Raw genomic sequence first — 16,408 nt, 5'->3', positions numbered from 1 at the left:
AAAGAAGATATGTATTTTTCTCTACGAAATCCAGCCCCCCAATTTTCGCTCCAATCTGCGAATGACGAAATTTAAGATGGAATTATAATCTCCTTCTTAAAAATACTTCTACCCTTTGATGGAAGAAAGAATGGACGAGGAAAGGAAATACAATTCACGCCACACAGTACAGTATATATATATCCACCAGACGCGAACTACGAATCACGAGGCCCTCGATTAAAATCACCGAACACTTTGTTCTCTCTCTCTCTCTCTCTTTCTCGCCACTTTGCAAAAAAAAAAAAAAAGGAGATAAGAAGAAAAATTTCCTATATAATAATAATTTATCCCCGTCACACGACGAGGGAGGGAAAACGATTGGAACACGCGAACGAGAGACAGAGAGAGGAGAAAAAAAAGGGGAGGTGGACGCACGAAAAACTCGGTTGCTCCGACGATGGAGTCCCCCTCTCTTTTTTCTTTTTCCTTCCTTCCTTTCTTTCTTTCTTTCTTTCCTTCTTCCGTTTCCCGTTTTTTTTTTTCTTTTTTTTTTTATGAATATTCGAACACGCGCCAATAAATTTGAATGTGCACGACGGAAGGGTCGCCAGACGTGAAGTGGTAGCCCGTTTGCCGTCGATAGGCTTGGCTCCGCTTCGCCAAAGGGTGATGTGCACGCGTTACCCCCGGTTGCGCGTGTGCGTGTTCGAGAAGGTGGGGAGGAGGGGCAGGTACGGCTGCGGCTGCCGTTCGTCGAGAAACCATCGAAAAACTGGTTGCTCAGCCCCCACGGATCCCACCACCGCCACCCCTGTGTCGTCGACTCGTCGTGGGCTCCTTGCCCGGACGAGAGAGAGGGAGAGATTCTTCAACCCCCCTTCATATATTGGAATTTTCGCCCTGGTCGACTGTACGGGTTGCTCGGATCGAGCCACTTGGGGGTAGGAATACGGAGCAGGGGTTGGGGGATTATCGAGGAACGGGGATTTCGGGCTGTTTGTGAAACGAATATATATATATATATATATATCGGTGGTGAAGTGTTAATTAACGAACGTTGTGCACCGCGTCATTTGTTGATTGATGTTGGCTGCGCCCTTTCTTTGGATGGTTTTTGATGATGGTTTTTCGATTTAAGTTTAAGACACTGAATTATTATTTTAGAAAGAATCTTTTGTATCATGGTGATATCATTGAGATATGATTGTAATAATTCGCATTTTCCACGAATCAAGATTAATTTGGATAGAAATTTTATCGTACAATTTATTTCTCAATCTTAGTAAATTAGCTTCGAAAAAATGTAATTCATTATTTCTTAATAATCCGTTTCTTTGTAAAAAAAATTCGTTCGCGAAAAAACACAAACCTTCGCTCTCCTCGCTCTATTCGAGGCGATGTCAAGAATCCGTCATCGTCGTCGAATAAATCTAAGCGAGGGATCGAACGAGAAAAAGAAGAAGAAAAAGAAAAAGAAAAAAGATTATCCGTAAAATGAATACGGTATATTAAGAGCGAGAAACCCCTCTTCAACCTTCTCCCAACCCCGTAAGAGTGGAACCAACACCGTCAAGAATCCATCCATCGTCGCTCAAGTCGGTTATTCGCGTCTTGAGCGGACCGCTCGGCGCGTTGCACACGCGGGAATCCTACTCCACGGCAAGAATACAAGGGAAGGTTTGGAGGAGGAAAGGGGGGAGTGGAGGGAAGGAGAGGAGAGGCAGGGTGTATGGAAAGTGAAAGAGACACACACAAGCGCCTCTCGCTGGCTAATGCAGCGCGGTGAAATATTCATCAGTCTGCCTGCCTGGCTCGGTGGCGCGGGCCAGCCCACCCTTTATATTTCGTAATTACCCTCCCAGCCCCGTTCTTCCACCTCGAGCCAGCCTCCCTTGCCGCATCCACCACCGCATCCTCCTCCATCTCTTCCAGTCGCCCGGCCACCACCTTCAACCCTCTTCGTCGCCGTCGTCGTCGTCATCGTCATCGTCGTCGTCGAACTCCTCCTCGTCCCTCGACCCTCTCTCTTTCTCTTCAACCCCCTCCTCGAATCTCCACGGCTCGTTCTATCCCCACCGTGGTGGTGGAACCGGCGTTTCCAATCCTCGCTGCTTTTCTCTCACCTCCCCCCAATGAACGACGCGAGAAAGTGGAGCGCCGACGAGCACCTTCCCGGCTTATTTCTGGAACGAGCCGGATTTTTCGTACGAACGTGTCGACAATTGCGATATTATCAATTCAAGAAAGATAAGAGAAGAAGAAGAGGCACATTTTTACACGAATTGAAATTCAATAAACACGATATATATATATATATATATAGTTTCGAAAAGAGAGTCTGATCTCACGTTGACGATGGATCAAGTTAATCGACCTCCAAACTATTTCGAAACCAAATGGAAAGAACCGCGGAAGAAGAAAATCGGGCGGCGCCATCGAGGCGCGCGTCAAACGGGTTGACCCGGGGCCGCCACACAACCTGGAAGAAAGTCAAACGGCGATCGGGCAAAGGCGTTTCGACAAAGGCGCGATACCGGTGCGCGCCGGTGAAAGTCGATCGAGAGACGGCCTGGGCGCAGCGACGAGCCGAGGTCTAAATATTTATACGGCAATGCCTATGCGTCGGTTCGAACATCAAAGACGAGGCAGCGTACGCGTCACGATCCCTCGGCTGCATACTTCGTAAAAATAAATTCCCGCGTGCTCGCTTGCCTCCCCTCCCCTCGACCACGTTATTCGACGACGTTCCTTCCCTCCCCCCTCTCCCTCTCTCTCTCTCTTTTGAGATTTTTTTTCTCTCTCACCGTGTCGCGAGGGGTTCGAGAACCGATGGGGTGCGTGCGGGACTGAAAAACCGGAGGTTCGCGGCGGGAACACGAGTTGTGTGTCCCGGGCAAACACTAGACAATGCGTGGTGGCGGGAGGAGAAGGCGGAGAGAGAGAGAGAGAAGTGGAGGAGGAAAGGAAAGGAAAAACGACGTTAAAGCAAACACGGAGGAGTCACACGTTTTCCAACGATGGATCGCAAAGTTGGCAGGCGGCTTTTCCACGACGCCGACGTGCGTGGACGAGGAAGGGGTGACCCGTATCCTTCCAAGGCCAAGGAAAATATTTTTTTTCCGAGAGCGGGACGGAAGTCAAATCTAAGTTTGAGAAGGATCGATGTTTAACCCTTTGCTATCCTACATTTATATCACATATTCTCTCGTTGCAATGTTTTTCTTTCCGCTTGAATGCGCGTGTATGTATAAATTAAAATAAATAAATAAAAGGTAGCAAAAGATCTTTTTCTCTTTCGTTTCTGATGCTGATTCATTTCGCTCCCGAGATCATTTGTTTAAAGCCGATCGTTATTGATCCAATAATTTTTTTTTTTTTTTTTTACTAAAACGGCAAGTTAATTCGTAATATATTCCCAGAAAAGTGTTTTCATTTATTATAGTGTACGAACATTTCGTGTCATTATTCAACTTCTCAAGAGATAAAAAATAATTGTAAAAAGCGAACAAACGAAATAAACGTCACCCCTCTCTCTCTCTCTCTTTCAATTAGAGAAGAATTTCAACGCGTGCGTAGAAAAAGATTATCCATATCGATTCCACAATTTCGAACAATTTAGTTTTCATTTCGCTTCGAAATTTGAATTCGTTTCTTCTTTTTTTTTTTCTTCTCTCCACTTCGTTTCTTCCACGCAATACCCCCAACGATTCACCACAAAAGAGCCCAAGTCGAGCACAGGTGGCGCTCGTCATTTCCCCGCAAGAAAACCTGTCAAAGCGTCTCCTCCTCCTCCTCCTCCTCCTCGAGATCCTACACACCAGAAAGAAGGCACGGCTGATTAGTCCCGGGAGAGGATCGAAACGCGCCAGGACCATGGCGCCATTCAATCGGGAAATCTCTCATCCGACCACGCATCGTTGCATCCTCATGGCGGCCGCACAATACCCTCTTCGTTCGTTCTTTCCATAGAGAGGAGGGAACAGAGGACTACGACGACTCGTCTTTTTCGCACGGTTGTGCGGTTTATAAATTGCGGGAGCACAATGGGCCACGAGACCTGGCTAACTCTGTTATCGCGGTCCGCCAAGCGACTGGACAATGTCGTTTATTCCTTCTTTCCTCTCGGGGAGGCCAAGCTCGTGGACACGTCCAAATATTTGCCCCCTAAATCCATATCCCTCCACTTGTCCAAAGATCCTTACGGGTAGCCTTTATTATTCCGGAATAATCGTGGCTCGTTTCAGTCAGCTACGTATCAGGGTGGAGGGTTTGTTTTCGGTCATTCGAGTGGTTATCCTGTGTGGATAAGGAGAGATTCGTGTGAACGTCTTCGTTCGTGATTTTACTTGGATCAAAGAAATTTTTGTGATAATATTTCCAGTCTATTTATAACAAGAAATTTTTAAACATATCTTCTGGACGAATGATTTTTAGCAGTTGATAAAAGTAAATAATTGTCGGTGTATCGGAGTTGGGGTTAATTGATAAATTTGGAAATTAACTTTCTAATCGAAAAAAGTTAAATGATCGAGGATGATTTTTCTTTTTTTTTTTCTTGTAGGAATTGCACGAGGGTCGAATGATATCCAGTACGACCGTTAGAATTTTAATGAGGCTCAACTCCCCCCATAATTCACCAAGGTTGCTATACTATAAAATTTGTTGGAACATATTCTCGGAGGCAATGATGTCACGCAAGTAGAGAGGGGAACACTGTTATAAAGCATTACATTTTAATCGAGTTCAACCCTCGCCTAAAGGTGGTACATGCTTCTTACGACACTTTTGAACCCTCTTTGATTACAATATTCAAACGTGATATACCGCGAGGACCAATCACTTTGAGCCCAGTTAATAATTCATCGGTTAAGATTAGCTAGTAAGAATAACTAGTATTTCGTCAAACCTCGTTCTTCGGGTCTATACTTGTCACATTACCTTATTTATGTTCTTCGCTAAATCTTTGCCTCCATTTTATCCAAAATTCGTGATTTCCGAATAACTTTCAAACACTCGATAAATAATTAACCCGTACCGTTGAAAACGATTGAAACTTTTCTCTCTAAGAGAAGTGAACCAACTCAAAAACCAACTCATAAATCATGACTACACTGAGTGTAAAATTTAACAATTTAAAAAAAAAATTGGAATTCGTACAAACAAATCTAAGCTTGCCATCCAAAAACGAAAAAAAAAAAAAAAAAAAAAAAAGATACATTAATTTATCATAATAACGCATCGCATCGTACACATGAATTTTACAAGACAAGAAGCATAAAAACCGGCCGCTCGTTTATCCAAAAAAAAAAAAGATCGAAAAGAGAGAAATACACGCAAAACCTCGAAGTCCATCTCGAAATTTTCGAAATCGTTCGATTCTTTTTTCTCGAAAATCGGGGAGACGCGTGCCATTCCAACGCACGTTGAAACGCGCGAATGCCGGTCATTCGCCCTTGATACGTGGTATTTCGCAAATTGCAGCCTCGTCACGCATGGAAACGGTGCCGCATAATCTTGGTAGGTGGTGGCGCGGTTGTTCGCGGCACGCTGACACGGCTTTATCAAGTATTCATCGATACTTGGGAGGGGAGGAGGGGAACACGGGTTTCGTCGTTCGACGGGGATTCCTCGCGGCGACACGCGAAAGCGGGGAATAAGAAAACGATAAGGGATCCTCCACGTGATGGAATTCCACAAGTTTTCTTTCTCGAAAATAAGCGCAAATAAGCGGATTTTTAATCCTTTGGACGATTGAATTTCTTAACTAATTCGAAACTTATAAGAGGAAGAGAATTCGTCGAATATTAAACATCTACATTGTTGCTTTATTATCGCTATCCTCCCTCCTTCTCTCTTGAACGAATAGAAATAATTTCATTGCACGCGTGCTTGCACGAAACTCAAAAACTGTGAAAATGATATTTCTATTCTAGCCACGACTGTCAACTAAAATGTAGTTCGATGCTATGTTATTCTACAATCTGCAAGATTATACGTGAAGAGGTTAGGAATCTATATTCGAGCTGGATTGTATACTGCGAAATTGTGCATTTCTTCCAGTATCCAGCAGCCAATCTTAACTTTATCACGCAACTAAGATTCTATTTCTAGATTATCCCGTGTAGAAAATAATAAATAAAGGTTGAATATATTTGAAAAATAATTAAATAAAAGATTTTTTTTCTACTCACAAAAGTCGATTGCAGATCGTATTCTTGTTATAATCGGGTGCCACAACACTTACCTGAAACAAATAAAAAGATACGATTAATGAAATTAACGTTTTTCAAAGAATGAATTGAAAACGATCCATTTCAAACTTTTACCAAAGAAACCGATCAATTCCTCTTCATCCGTATTTACGAGCGACGCATCTTCAGAAATATTGACGTCCAACAATGGGAGCCGCGTATGGGCCGTCCCCCTTTCTTCACTGTCGTGGCCGCGCGCGACAAACTCACCGATATTGCCGAGTATTTACGAAAAAAGCGAAAGCCCTTTGTGAAGGCAGATTAATAAAGCCAGCTCATCCTCGGAGCAAAGCCTGGTGAATTCCGCGATTTCCGCTGATCTCTGCGGAAAGAAGATCGTATTGCGGTTCCCCGCCAAGGGAAGAAGCCTCATTGTAATTCCCAATGGATCACGCCATTGATCATCGACGATTATACGCCTCCGATGCGTGCCGTTTGCCGTGCGTCCTTCGAGTGACGCCGAATCTCTCCTTTATTAAAGGAAATACGTACACGTCTGTATGTAAACGAACGAAAATTCTACGTATCGATTATTCGTACAGCGTCCGTTATGTTATCGTTGAAACGTTTATATAATAACGCGTAATAATATAAATATAAGAAGTATTGTTGTATCACATTCACACGATGAGCTGTTATTATTCTTTTCATGCGAATACGAATATTCTATTGTATAATTGAATTAGTAGGAATAAACGACTTTTTAGTCGTGGAATTAAGTGTACACATTCATAAAGTAAAGAAATGTATATAGTTTTTGAATATTTTAATTATTTATGATTATTATAGTATCATATTTTCGAGATATTTAATGTTGAGCATTTATGGAATATTTAATGTTTTAATTCATTGGGATATTTAAACTTGATAAAAAATGGACAAAGTATGAAATATTTATGGAATGTTTAAATTTATTCGGGATATTAATTTAATATCGATGATTTCAATTATTGAGATATTTAAATTTGATTAAAAAATATGGGCAAAATACGGAATATTATACGAGGATCCAAGATGAAGTACGAACATTTGTAAATTAAATTTCTACAATTACGATCTTATTCGTTGCCTAAATAATACTTTTTATACTTGCGTTCTATATCTGTCTTTTTACATAAACAATAGCGTTATAAAAAATTTTATTATTGCAGAAGATTTTGCTTTCCAAATATATAAATTTCAAAAATTCACATAATTCTGCATAAACTTTCTTTTCGCATAGATATCGCGTATAAAACGTTCAAAGTACACCTCTCATCATCCTTCAATTGCATTAATTGAAATTTCAATTTTACATAAACATTATTAAACAATTAAATAACAATTGATTAAACGAGGCTGAATTTAAAGCTTTCCATAAATGTATCTTTCCACACCATATTACAATACGTGAACTATCCTACTCGTCTCATCTCACCCTCGATTCGAAAGGATATTTGTTCACGCCTCGTTTGTCTCATTTTCAGAACGAGCGATCTCCTTCCCCGGAAGTGAAAGAAAACTAAATATCTGCCTTTCCCAGTTGGAGGACGACGTGGAAGGAAATTAAAAGGCCGTTTACCGGAAGACGCCCTCCTAATGTCTTCGGTTGGTAAATCGATTGGTTATTCGCTCAAGCGAAATCGCATCACGACTCGTCATTCAATAAAAACAAGACGGGCCGGGGAGCGATAAACCACTTAAGGCCACTCGATATCCCCGGCCCCCGGGAGCGTCGCCTCGAAAGAAAGGGAAAAGAAGAAGAAGAAGAAGAAAAGGAAGAAGCGTTGTGGGAAAGAAGCGTGACGATGCACACCTATTTTACCGATACTTGCTCTCTTTTTCTTCAACGATAAGAGAAAAGGAATATTTTACGTAATATTTTTCTTGTATCTAATTGGAAAGGATCTCTACACGAATTTACGAGAAATTCGTCTCTAGGGCCATTTGGATTAGTATCCTAGAGCATCGTATTTTGATATTTCAACGTGACAGAAATCCTTTAACGAATCTAATAGTTTAGGAATATTTTATCCTAATAGTTGGAATTTGGAATTTTTGAAAAAAAGTTGTAAGTTGTATTCGAAATTTTTAATAGATTTTTTTTCGAACGAGGGAACGAAACGTTTCGAGATTAGATTAGGAGGCGTGTTAGGAAACGATTAGATCAAACTTTCTTATATTTGTCATGGATCCGTCAATTTTATCGGTCAGATAACGCATTCCGTGTATAATCGCTGGTAATTAACAACATAACATCGTTTCTTATCGTCCAATCTTTCCATCTTCGCACCTTCCACGTATATGGATAATGGACACAAATTCCATTTCCAAAATTACGAAACTCCTCGTATCTCGTGCCACGATAGCAACACGAATCCATTACTATTTCGAGGAATTTTGAATGATACGAATCGAGCGAGATTAAATAAAAATTACCTCACCGTGGTACAATTAATCGATAAATCAAAGGAACTTTCCACCCTGGTGCGTGTAATAAAGATAAAGGAAATATTTCGAACGGATTATTACGAGTAGAACTCGATTTAAAAAATTTTACTTCACTTCTGGATACTTTATTACTTATTATATCATTAAGAATCTGTGAACCGATTCTAACGAATCCAATTAGATCTCGTTCGATCAATTTATTGTGCAAACGCGTATAATAAACGTGTAATTTTATGAATAATGTTTAATTAAAATTCATCCTCTGAGAGTATCGATTTGTAAATCCGACCATCAAATACGATCTACAATTTCACTGGAAAAAAATAAATCCTTGATGATAGGAAGGTGGCCAGGTTTCGCTTTGAAAAGAAAATAATCGAACGATATGCTTCCATTCTCTTCCTCCATCGTCAAATATCGAACTCTCAAAAAATAATAAAAACAATAAGACGTTCGTCAATGCGGATTATTTTCCCTACTTTCAATCGCGAATCGAAGCGAGTTACGAGTCGAGACGGCGTCATTGGCCGCTTTATTCCCTCTTCTGGATCTTCACCCACGAGTTGGACACGAGAGTTTTTCCTCCGTATCCCCCCTCCAGTTTCGTCAACTCCCTCGAACGTGCCCCTCCCACACGTTCAAGCGCCACGTGCACGAACACGTAGCAATAAGACGATAGGAGTAGGACGTAGGTGAGCCATTAAATATGCATCTCGCGTCATTTGGGGGACGCGGGTCATTATTCCATCCGCTGCCCGTCCGCGACAACGCTGCTGCACTCGAACGCTCCCTTCTTCGTTCGAATCGAATCCAGAAACGAGGAGATTGCGTTTTAATCGACAGAGGAGCGCGTCCCATTCTTCCTTCTTGTTAAGATGTTGCAAGATATTCCTCTATCTTGTTAATTCTACGAGCGAATATACTCGATCCCTAATAATTCTTAATCGTTTGACCAAATCGAGTAAAAAAGGCCAATCCCGTCACGAGCCTCGTCGATTTACCTTCCCGAACCTCGAAGGAACCATCACAACGGCTCCATTCTTCCATTACCCAAATCTCTCACAATCACGAGAAAAGAAAAAGGAAAAAGCCTCTCTCGAATGCAAGTCCCCGAAAAATCCAATCCCCCCCCCCCCCGCCCCTCGATAATAGCAGTGATTTATCCCTCCCCGAGCCGAGGGAAAAACCCTCCGCTCTTCCATTCGAACGAAATGATGCGCAGGTAAGAGGGTGCCCGCCCTCACCCTCGCCCCTCCCCCCTCAGGTGCACTCGATCGCGTGATCCGCGAGAAAAGAGGCATCCCCCTTCCTTTCTTTCTTTCTTTCTTTCCTTCTTATATACGTGGGAATGTCCAGGGGGGAAGCGTGTGGAGGAAGTGGAAGTGGCGTCGTCGTCGTCGTCGTCGTCGTCGTCGCGGGGCGCGGCGTCGTAATAATCCCCTCGGTCGAGGCGAAACGGGAGCCGATCATTAAATTGTTCCGGCCCCGGTTAACACTAGGAAGAGGCGGATGGAGAGAGGGAGGGAGGTGTGGGTGGCGGCGAGGTCGCCGCGATTGGTCAATTAACAAGTGCATTAGAAAATAATGAGGCTTCTCGTGTCACCTCTAACCTGCACTGTATTATAGCGATATATATATATATATATATTAATTGTGTATATTGTGTGTGACTCTCTTGGTGCGCTGTTTCGTAGCGCTAATTGAAGAGGAATTGGAGAGGAATTTCTTATAAAATTGCGAATATAGTATATAGTTTTTTTTTTGTTTTCCAAACAAGAAAGAAAAAATTTATTTAGTCGACAAATTTAGATTAATCCGAATCAATTGGCAAGCGTAACCGAGGAATGTAAACATTGTGGGGCGCGAGTCTTGGAGTGCAGATCGATTGGAGAAAGTTTAGAGCGATTAATTGCAGATGTTCTTTTGATCGTAATCGGTAGGGAACACGTGTGAAAGAGCATTGGTGGGATTGGATTGGAAGGAAGTAACACGGTTATAGTTGCGTTCATATTTATCATGCGCGAGTTTCTCTATCTTTGATCTTCGCACAAGTGGGGAACATTATTAACGTTATTCGATTCGAGACGAGTGAACATTTCTTTGAACATCCTGGATCGAGAAGAATATAAATACGCGAGTAAATAATAAAAAATTCGATATCTCGTGGTGTTTCCAACACCTATTCCTTAGGTGTAGCCTCATTGTATTTCAATTAACTTGAACTTCCTCGACATCAACATCAGTTCATCAAAAAAGATATAACGTAGCATAAAGTAGATTTTCAACCTATAACATCCTCGTCCATTTCGAAATGATCGCGAAATGAAAAGATAGCGCGGAGGAAACGGAGAGGGATAAGGGGGAGGAGGAAGAAACATATTCGCGCGTTTCCACCTGCTTACACCGGCTTATTACCCGGCGATGCCTACCTGCAGAACTAGTTGTCTAATTGCAAAGCTCCCCGAGGCAATGGTCATCCGTTTTTCCTCGTCTCATGCTTCGCTGCTCGAGACCTTGCATTCGAGACCTCGACACGCGAGCGAAAGTGCTGCCCTCTCGGCGAATTTTCTGCTCGAAAAATCGTCTGCCGATCTTGAGGCCAGATTTGGAGGAGGAGATAATCGACGTGGAAGGGTATGCAAAATTTTGAAATGAAAATTTAACTAATTCAATAATCATAATTCGTTAGGCGGAAATTGATTTCGAAATACTTCTATCCCACTCTATGTCTATCTCACATGCGTTTTAAACGTGAATTCTAATTACTACTTCCTCCTTTCCGCGTGAAACAACTTATGCAAATCCGCGGAAACTGCTAATTAGCCACCGCAACACACGAGTATATCGATTATTTTTGCACACACTTTACAACTTTGACGTTGGAAATATTGGAAATACTTAAGGAGAGATATGCATAAATCTACTTTTCAAAATTCGTCCAAAGAGTTAATCAGAATTGGAAAAATTCAATTGAAACCGATAATCCCGGCGACATTCCGCTTGCCGATATTTTATTCCTCCCTCGTGGCTAATCCTCAAACAACCTCTCCTCCTCCCCGGCGGAAATCAAGAAACATCGGCGACGATCCGCCGGATTAAAACCGGTACGCACATGCCTCCCCCCATAACATAATGCCCCCCTCGTTTCTTTCTGGCCGCGCTTCCTGCCCGCGGCGCCGTGAGAATCTCGAGACTCCGGTTGCACCTCACCTTCGGGAGAAGCTCGACTTTTTCCCGGGACTCGGGTTTCTTGGATCGCGCGCGCGATCCGCTCGAGGGCCGCATGCTAATGCGATCGATGATCGCGCGTCTCGGCGAGCATTCCGCGCGATGCATTAACGATGCCCGGCGATAAATAAACCGTGGAGGAGCGGCAATCGACTATTTTTAAACTCTCCTTCGATTCTTTCTTATTACCTCGCTTATTAATCATATCTTCGTACAAACTCGACAGGTCTCGCTTGCTGCTGTTTCTCGTTCCCCAAGTGAAAATTCCCCATCGAATTTGAGGGAGAAAGAAGGGATCAACGAATTGAAACGAATTTATACGCGCGTAATTGCATTATGGAACGCCGTGGATTAATCCGGCATAAAATAAACCCGATACCGGGGCGAAAAACTCGAAAAGCCGCGGATATAAATACACAGCTCGGAGCGTCGCCACCCCCTGGTCGGTCCGCGTGAAAAAAAAAAATAAATAAAAAAAGAAGAGCGCGGAACAATTATGCGGCGATATCCCCCGGATGGAGAACGAGCGTGGACACACGCGCGGCTACGCGCGGACACGCCGATTCTTTATTAATATTCCAGGAACGCCGCCGCTCCTAGCCATTCCTCCGCGTCTACCTGGCCTTCTCCGCGTTTCCCTGGCTCCGCTTCTTTCACGACCTTATATACGAATTCCACGTAGAAACGCGGCGACGATTCTCCAGAAATGTTGCGCGGCCTCGACCAGTGCCTTCTCCTTCTCTTCGATCGAGACGGTTCGATCGATAAATCCTCACCGTTTCCCCTCCTTTTCGTTTTGGTTTGGGAGAGGAAAAGCGGGGAGGATGATACACCTCAGGCGTTCGAGATAATGCGTGGCAAATAAAATATTGATCAGGAGTGGAGTGTTCGCGTCTTCACTGTGGATTTGTGGCGCGGTATATCGGGGTTGGAAAGTTTAGAGAGGATGGATGAGTGATGGGGGAGATGATGGTCGTCGGTTTTATGGGATTTTTAATCTATTAGGTCGGGTCATTTCTATAAATAGGGCCCGTTTTTCTCACAGGTGTGAATAATAGAAGTTTCGTGGAAGGAGGGGGATAGGGTAAACAGTGATGGAAAATGAGGGGGGATTATTTATTTCAACGTGTCGACGCAAGAAAAGATAATTTCCTTATTCGAGAATAGAATAAAAACGTAAAAACCGTGCGTGGATGGCGTGACGTCTCTCTGACAAACCTGACGCCTCGTCGTCTGCCCCTCTGACAGACTAAACTGAGGAAAGATCGAGTTCCAATCGACAGTTGACAGAAAAGAATGGATATACACGTGTAACGTGTAACGAGCCAGGCAAAGGGCACAAAGCGGGCGCGAAACAATCGAGGGCCGAATTCCTAAACGAGCCGCCCACCCCCCTCCTCCTCGATATCTCGCGCTATTATCAGCTCTCCTCGGCCTCTCCTCCAGCCATTTTTCTCCTTCCTTCTTTCTTTTTCTTTTTCTTTTTTTTTTTTTCTTTTGTTTATCTCCGTTTTGTTTATCTCTTTTTCCGCTCGACGGACGCAGCATCGATCAAGCCTCGAGGAGGACACAGTTTGCCTGGACGGTTGCAAGAGAGTGCAACCCCGGCCGATCGTATACAATGGCCTCGGAGAGATCCGTGAATAACGGATCGTCCCCCATCAAAAATTCCGTTTGTGCTCTGACGCGCTGCCACGACGCGCGCCCCGCCTTGCACCAACCCTCCTCCACGCACACATACTTCCTCCCCCCCCCCAGCCACCACCTCGTTCGAGCACGTTTCGAGTCGATTTTCTTCCGAGAGGGGAGTGCAATTTTCCTTTCGAACGGTGGAGAGCGATTTTCCTTTTTTTCTTCCTTTTTTCTTTTTCCTGATATTCCGAAGTTCCTCCTGAACGGGTGGATTGGATGAAGTTAATTTGGATTGAGCGCCTCTAATAATTACTCATGCATCGAATACGCGTACATTTTTCGACCGATTCTTTTTAAATTCTGCCAAATTTATTCGAGAATAATCTATCGTTTCTTCTGTATCCATCCCTCTCGCTCTAATCCAAAGCTTCGTCGGATCGAAGAAGCCCGCGATCAAGGTCGCCGATCGTTCCGTGGATCGAGAAGGAAAGGAAAAAGAAAGACAAAGGTTGGATTACACGGAAAGGGGGAAGAAATTACTCGTCGCGGGCAAAAGACATAGGCCGGGCGTGGAATTAAAGGTGAACGTTGGAGGTGTGCCTATGTATGTTTAATCGCGATCGAGTATTCCGTTTGGAGGGCACACGCCAGGTCCACCACCAGGTCGCCCTATCCCGTGGTGGACATGGAGCGCGTGGCAAGGGGTGGAAAAGGCAGGCCGAGGGCGGAGAACGATATGTAATTTTCCCTCTTATCTCGCCGGACTCTTCCTTCGCACTCGTGATACCCGAGCACGCGTTTACGACGTAGAAATAACGACGTGGATTAACATCGTGGTGCGTATATTTTTTTTTTGTTGAAGAAGTATTTATATATATATATTTAAGGGAATATCGAGATATACGTTTCGAGTTGAAAACGTTCTTTGGAAAAAAGAATAAATTAAACAAAATAAAGTAGATGAAATATATATATATATATATATATGATAATAGATATTTCTTTTTTCACGGTGAAATTAAATCTACACACGGTCATTTATACTCACGCTCACCCTGCCATTGTAATTAATATCCTCTCGCTCTAATGACACCAAAGAAAGAAACACCTGTTCCTTTCCTAATTCATTTACATTTACAACCAACAAACACGTATTAAAACGTGTATATTATACTTGTTCGCAATAAATTTTGCTCGCATCACGATACGATACGACGCTCCCTCACGTTTTATGGTAATAGTAATAAACCGTGTAAAAGGATTAAAAATATTAGGAGAAGGAAAGAAATATGCGATACGACATTAAACAAAAAAATTCCACCGCTCTCATTTCTTCTTGAATAAGAATAAGAATAAGATAATTCGTATTGAAATCGAGGAAAAATCGTCGATTAATTTCGCGGCCGAATTTCAAACAGGGGACGGCAGGAATAATTTCACGGCCGGTTACTTTGCAACGCGGCATTAACAAAACTCGCGGCCCGCATTCAATTTCCAAGTTACATAATTAATGTCGAAAACGCGCGCGCGTTTAATTATCGATGGGCTATTAATCCCATAAGAGACAAGATCGAGACGAAGTGGGAAAAAAAATATACAACGGTATAATAATTTTTTCCTATTTCTTCCTCGTCACTTTTGGATTTCCTTCTTCACCTAATTTTCTTTCGAGAGAAACGAGGAGGGCGATAATTGAGCGAGAGGATTCGATTAATTAGCGATTCTCGCGAGCGGCAATTTAGTGATCTTTCATGTTAAACTGTTCGGGGCCCGCCGGCTCCGGCAAAACTGGTAATTGCTCGTCGCGTCAGAAGCGTGTAATTGAAGAAGCTGCTACCTGATCGTCGGTTAGGTTTGATAGAAAAAAGAAACAATACTCTCTCGTCGTGTAATTTTCGGCTCGAAATTTTCGGGCGTGAATTCTTAAACTTCGTTTAAGAAGGGTCGTTAACGATGTTAACGATCACGTGTTACTTGGCATGCGCTACAAACTTTCTTATTATTATTATAATACCCTCGACAAATGATGCTCGCAATATCCTCCTCCTCGCCTTATTCCAAAAAAAAAGAAAAAAATATTTTTCAAATTCCCCTCTCCTGTTAAAAAATTCCCGCCACCCTCGATTCCACTCCCCTGAAAAAAGTAGGAGAAGGAAGAAGAAATCTTGGCAAACCTGTTACGCGAAAAGAGGGTGGAAATCAAAGAAATCACGGCATCGTCGCCGAGGGGGGTGGTCAGCTTTTAGGGAGGCGCGCAGATTCGACGAGGGGAGAGAGAGAGAGAGATTGGGCCAAGGATAATGGCTGTTTAGTCGTCGCGTTGTCCACAAAGTCGTCCCCCCCAACTTCGATGCAACATTAATGTTCCTGGCCCGGATTACACCGCATCGTGGATGTGTTGCACGTACGCAACCTCGACGAAACAACACGAGTCGTCGTGCGCGCAACAACAAACTTACGTACGTACGTATAAAAGGCGAACCTATTCTCCACCTGCGGCGTGGAATCCCTCCGGGTAATCCACCACCCACAATCAATCACCGTTGCTTTGCCGGGACTCGGGGAGGAAGAAGGTGGGTTGAGAGCGAGTTAGCCTCGTTTTGGACAGATTTCTTACAGTTATTTATGCATTCTTCTTTTTACACGTATCGTTTAATTTCGCGCGTATAATCGAATCGAATGAATTTGCTCAAAAGCTTTTCCATCCCTCTGTCTTACGAATTTATAACGTTACAGAGAAGGAATATGTTCGATGTTATCCCCGAAAGCTTGCGAAAATTTTTCACTATTGCTATTTATTATTACGTTTCAAAAATAATTTCCACCGTCCAAATGTATTTTTCTAAAATCACGTAAAGTGATACTACGTGCTACTACGAAGCCGT

The 16,408-nt window shown here is 43.1% G+C and overlaps 1 protein-coding gene across 1 annotated transcript in view; it reads right to left on the bottom strand.

Moving 5' to 3' along the window:
* LOC100868752 (protein pangolin, isoforms A/H/I/S) overlaps positions 1-16,408 on the bottom strand; it is a 197,603-nt gene that overhangs the window by 75,319 nt on the left and 105,876 nt on the right. Inside the window, exon 4 of the mRNA XM_086903495.1 lies at positions 6,174-6,226. Coding sequence (XP_086759621.1) covers positions 6,174-6,226 — 53 coding nt within the window. The remainder of the gene's footprint in view (positions 1-6,173; positions 6,227-16,408) is intronic.

The sequence above is a fragment of the Apis florea genome, unplaced genomic scaffold (assembly GCF_048593485.1).
Source record: "Apis florea isolate Af1SG1 unplaced genomic scaffold, ASM4859348v1 contig_2291_pilon, whole genome shotgun sequence".
NCBI lineage: Eukaryota > Metazoa > Arthropoda > Insecta > Hymenoptera > Apidae > Apis > Apis florea.
This window is presented reverse-complemented; position numbering and strand designations above follow the sequence as displayed.